The sequence below is a fragment of the Bidens hawaiensis genome, unplaced genomic scaffold (genome assembly GCF_021521415.1).
Source record: "Bidens hawaiensis isolate Kalapana, Puna unplaced genomic scaffold, B.hawaiensis_p1.1 tig00016745_1, whole genome shotgun sequence".
NCBI classification, from domain to species: Eukaryota; Viridiplantae; Streptophyta; class Magnoliopsida; order Asterales; family Asteraceae; genus Bidens; species Bidens hawaiensis.
The window spans coordinates 5,445-11,053 of NW_027492535.1; the positions used below are offsets into that span (position 1 = coordinate 5,445).

Genomic DNA, 5,609 nt, shown 5'->3' on the forward strand with positions numbered 1-5,609 from the left:
TTTGGATAAGTCATCTAATTAAAGTTTTATATTTGTTAATTTGTGTTCATATATGTTCTTTTATCTTTGTTCAGTTATATTCGTTTAGATTTTTAACAAACGAATACAAATGTTCATTTTTTAAATAAACGAACATGAACATAAATATTTGTTCGATTAAGTGTTCGTGTTCGTTTAAAGTTAAATGAATGAACACGAACATGCCCTTGTTCGTGCTCGTTCAATTCGTTTACATGCTTTCATTATTCATATTGATGAATACATCGGTCTTAATCTCTAGGCTATGCCGATTTCGTTTGTGTTCGTGAACCGTTCGTGAACACATTAATTTCCTTAATGAACGAACATGAACATAAAATCTCGTTCGGTAAGTGTTCGTGAACCATTCGTGAACACATTATTTCCTTAACGAACGAACACGAACAAGGCCTTGTTCGTGTTCGATCGGTTCGTTTACAGCCCTATAATTTAAGCTTCATTTTAAGTTTCGTTTCAAACCCTTATACTTATGGAATATTACTATCCACACCCTTAAACGGAGTTAAACAATAAAGTTGCAAAAGCTCTTTCACCTATATACCTAATCCTCCTATAAATACACTCTTTTCCCTCTCATTTTCCTCACTCTAATATTCCCTCAAATCCACCATTCTTAAAATGCTCATAATGTCGTCCGGCAAAGATGAAGAATCCTCGGACCGTATTGACGGCATTAAATCCTCACTTCGCGTCATCTCTAACTTCCCGAAACAAGGTACGATCACCTCTCATAATCACATACATTCATGATCAGTGGCAAATATTGCTAGCTTGATTATTTTATGATCATCAGGTTTAATGTTTCTCGACATCACTACATTGCTGCTTGATCCAAAGGCGTTCAAGGACACCTTCGATTTGTTCGTTGAGCGTTACAAACATGAAAACATTTCAGTAGTTGCTGGTAATGATTCTAATTTCAAATAAACTTTTTAGCTTCTAATCATTTATCCGATGTTGGTAGTGATATGCTTCGTAGTTGTAACGTGGTGCAGAATTTTAACGGTTTTTGCTTTTATTATTATTAAATTTTTTTCGTCTTTTGGTCAAAAATCCACTATATGTCCTGAATGAATAATATGTTGGTTTTAGTGAGTTTGTAATGGGCTTTTTATGCTTTTAAGTTACAAAAAAATGTCTTAAAAGTGCAAAAAAGTGTCAACAAAATTCCCTTTTATGCTTTTAAGTTTTAACTTCAAAAACCTTGTGAAGGTTGGGCTACTTGGGTTGGGAAAATAATAAAAAGAAAAACTATTTTATATATATCTTAACTTTTTGTTATAAAAATAAATTATTTTAAATTTATAAATTTTAATAATTATAAGGGAGGGTTCACACGAGAAATATGTTAATACGAGAAATGGATATTAGTCTTTGATTAAATGTAATCGGTTGTCCAAAATAAAAATCGACAAACTTGTAATGGTAGTGTGGTAGCGTGGTCTTGCAAAGTTTTTAAAAGTCACGATGAGTTATTAATGACATTTAATTAGTATTAATTACTATCTAATTCAAAGTTATAAATCAATTTTATTAGATTTTATTTTTATTATATTTTTTTTGTTAGAGGTTTTAACAAGCCAATTACAGTTTAATGGGTATTTTGAAAATTCCTTCAACTCCTTGGCTACCAAGTTGGGTGGGTCAAACATAAATTATGTTTGTTGACAAAGTTGAGTGTCTTGTATAAACATATTTATCGAGTTAAGATTAAATATCATGAAAATTATTGTAATAAGTTTTTTGAGTTATATTTTCTGGTTATAATAAAAGTCGGTTAATTATATATTAGTACTTTAAAAATTAGTTTATATATTAATTATCGTTATCGTTTATCAATCTTGAGTAAATATATTAGTACTTTAAAAATTAGTTTAAATATTTCTTATATTTTTTGTTATAAAAATGCCTTTATTTTTTTAAATAAACGAAAAGGCAGTGACGGTCGACAATGTTTTCTGGGTCTCATTATTGGCCTTTGGGGTGAGTTATTTATTTATTTAAATAATGAGTGTTTTTTCGGATTACCAGACAACTAGCTAGATACGGTGTTATGTGTTTTTTATGTTTTTTTTAAAGAATGCGTGTTTTACTTAAGACAAGTTTGTATCTTTGTAGGTTGTATTGACTATTGAATACAAAAGACTTTACATCCTGACTTTCGGGGTCCAAACAAAATATACAACTGAACAACAATCTTAATGCATGGATCTAATTAAAATAAATTTGGAAAGTATTTTAAACCATGTGTTGATGAATATGTTTGGTCTATTCCAGGAATTGAGGCTAGGGGCTTCATTTTCAGTCCGGCAATAGCACTTGCAATAGGAGCAAAGTTTGTTCCATTAAGGAAGCCAAAAAAGTTGCCAGGTATGTTACATCTGCAATTTATTTATGTATTTTGAAAATTGTATGGCTTATATGATTACAAATATTTGAAAGTTATAAATACAGGTGAAGTAATATCAGAAAAATATGAATTGGAATACGGGTCGGATTGCCTTGAAATGCATGTTGGAGCGGTTAAATCTGGAGACCGTGCAATCATTCATGACGATCTAATCGCTACAGGTGGCACCATTTGTGCTGCAATTAACTTACTTGGTACCCATCAAACTTTATCCACTTGGATTAACCCGAAACTTGTTATATTGTATTAATAACAAGACTAGAAACTCATATATATTATATATATTAGTAGTATATCCGCGCGATGCTGCGGTGACGACAATATGTTTAAACAGATTTTTAGTAATTACAACCTTAAAAACATATGGTACGATACGGTTTTTTCAAAACATGAATGATATCTTTTGTACGTTACAATTATTATACGAGTCATAAAAACCAAGTTTTATACTCGTGGCTTGGTAGTTTAAAAAATGATCGAAACTCATTTTGCTGAGCATTTTGATCTTAACCAAATCTATTATGGTAGTCACGATTGTTTGGGAAGTCTTTTGAAAATTTCATGCACGACCAAAGATTTAATGTTCACCCATAGCCAAAATGGATACATATAATTGTTATGACGCAAACCAAAACCTATTTTTTTTAAAAAAAAAAAAAGATGACTTGAATTCATTATACTTATAAGATGTTTTAACCAGATTTTGACAATTTTTTTTTATGACCCGAACTCATTTTACTTATTACCCATCTTAATTTGAACAAAACTTTAAATTTTTTTTATAATGACCTAAACCTATTTGGCTTACATCCCATTATAACTCGAACGCGTTTTAACATATCAAAGTCCTCGATCGTTAGCATGAAAATATAAAATATTAAAAAAATAATCGAAACTCATTTTGCTGAGCATTATAACTTGAACCAAATCTACTATGTTAGTCATAGTTATTTGGGAGTATTTTGAAACCATCATAAACGACCAAAGATTTAATGTCCACCTATAACCAAAATTGATACTTTTTTTTAAATGACATGAATTCATTTTGCATATAATTGTTTTGACGCAAACAAAAACCATTTTTTTTAAATGGCTCGAACTCATTACGCTTATAACATGTTTTGACCAAAACCAGAATTGACATTTTTTTTAAATGACTCAAACTCATTTTATTTATTGCTTGTTTTGATCTGAACAAAATTCTAAACATTTTTTATAATGACCTAAACTCATTTAGCTTACATCCAGTTAAAATTCGTATTCGTTTTGACCTGCCAAAGTCCTCAATCGCTAACCCGAAACAATAAATGTATATATTATTTAAATGATCAAACTCATTTTGACTTAAACCATAACTGATACTTTATTTTTAAATGACATGAAATCATTTTGGTTATAACATATGCATCAATATTCTTACACTTGAACGTCGACAAAAATAAACACGTCGTGATTGTATGTTTGAAATTTATTAAAACGTATTATATTCAAAGATATAAATAAAAAAAACAATGAAAAAGAATATAGATGATTATATGGGTAAACTTAAGGGGATGGAAAAGTAATTATTAATTAAATTTACAAAAGTTGAGTATAGTTGAAGGGTTAAATTTAAAATTATATTTTAGGTTCATAATTGCATATTTGAGTTGTACTCTTATGCTTAATTAACTTGTACATTATAATAAACACCTCAAAATAAAACAAAATTTACATTGAAACGTCAACAAAAATAAGCATGTTGCAATGGTAAGTTCGTTGTTGTTTAAAACACAATATATTAAAACATATTGAAGAAATAAACATTTTAAATAAATTTGTCAATTAAATGAGTAAAGATAGAGGGTTTATGTGTAACTACTTTATAAATTAACAAAATTGTATTGAAGTTGAAGGATCATTTTTGTAACTATATTTTAAAGTAAACAATTCTAACCGTTCAAGATGTCAAAGTTACAATATTGTCCTTAAATTTTCAAAATTTTATGCATTGATGATTGTATATTATGCAACAGTGATTGTACCTCTTAAAATTTAAGAGGTCCTTCACTCATGCTTTATATACAGTATAGATTGAAGTAAATTTAAGAGTGTTATAATAAAAATTTAGGAATTTAAAAAACGAAGTGTAAACCAAACTTATCTGTTAGGTAAAGAAAAAGAAACGAAAAAAGTAATGATAATAATAAAGATTTAGGAATTAAGAACAAAAACGAGAAATAAACTTACTTATTCGGTGAAGAAATAAAAATAGGAGTAAAAATAAATGAGAAATTACAGAATTATGACTATCATCACTCCTACCTTTCACCCAAGAACTTTGTAATTTTAAACTATATATGTTTTAGTTGTTTATGCTTAAACTAAAAATATCCTGTCATTTATATGGTTTTGCAGAGCGTGGGGGAGCCGAGGTCGTTGAGTGTGCTTGTGTGATTGAAGCCCCTGAGTTGAAGGTACTTTTTCATAGAGAATAATTGCATTTTTTGTATAGTTTAAGTGTAACTATTTGTCAATCATAAGTTTATTTCTTAATCACATCATTGTTTTTCAATTGATGTAGGGTCGCGAACGATTGATGTCTCGTGGGAAGCCATTGTATGCACTTGTTGAGGTGCGGTCTGAGCCAAGTTCATGAAGGTTTCGTGCATTGAGGGAAAGATGTATGTTAGAAGAGCCGTTATTAGTATTATTTGCGTCCTAATATGTGTCTCCATTGGTAAAATTTGGTGATAGTACCTTGGAGATTAAGATAAATAATAAAGATCAATCTTGGTTTTTTTTGGCTGAATTAATTCAAATACACGTTAAATTTTGATAAAAAAAAATTATGATAATTCGATCTTTAATTATTTATCCAGGCATTGTTTGGTCGTTCATCATATTGCTTCTCGATATTACATGCGTCATGAATCACACACTAGACATGAATAATATTTGTTGATTAATTGACTTAAAATAAAGCTGAAAATTTGGCTAGTCCAAGTTTGTTGATTAATTAGCTTAAAATAGAAGTTGAAGGGGGTAAATGGAACTTTACCAAAACATTTTGGTTATAAGATTAAAAAATGTGCTAACCAAATCTCTTATTTTTCCAATGAATTTTTACATATATTCCCCTCCTAAGCCATTCAATTACATATTTCTCTAATTGTTAAAT

General features: G+C 29.2%; 1 protein-coding gene across 1 annotated transcript; it reads left to right on the forward strand.

The window, feature by feature from the left end:
* The first annotated feature begins 666 nt into the window (after positions 1–666).
* On the forward strand, positions 667–2,699 carry LOC143551934 (adenine phosphoribosyltransferase 3-like). The gene is made up of 4 exons (XM_077042273.1): positions 667–754; positions 833–943; positions 2,317–2,409; positions 2,494–2,699. The coding sequence occupies exons 1-4, from the start codon at positions 667–669 to the stop codon at positions 2,697–2,699; spliced, it is 498 nt and encodes a 165-aa protein (XP_076898388.1).
* Positions 2,700–5,609: the final 2,910 nt, after the last annotated feature.

What these genes read in the sequence shown, in the direction of transcription:
- LOC143551934 (XM_077042273.1), top strand. Translation starts at nt 667, where the DNA reads ATGTCGTCCGGCAAAGATGAAGAATCCTCGGACCGTATTGACGGCATT. An exon ending in AAACATTTCAGTAGTTGCTG is followed by an intron (nt 944 to 2,316) that starts GTAATGATTCTA and finishes GGTCTATTCCAG; the next exon opens with GAATTGAGGCTAGGGGCTTC. An exon ending in GAAGCCAAAAAAGTTGCCAG is followed by an intron (nt 2,410 to 2,493) that starts GTATGTTACATC and finishes TTATAAATACAG; the next exon opens with GTGAAGTAATATCAGAAAAA.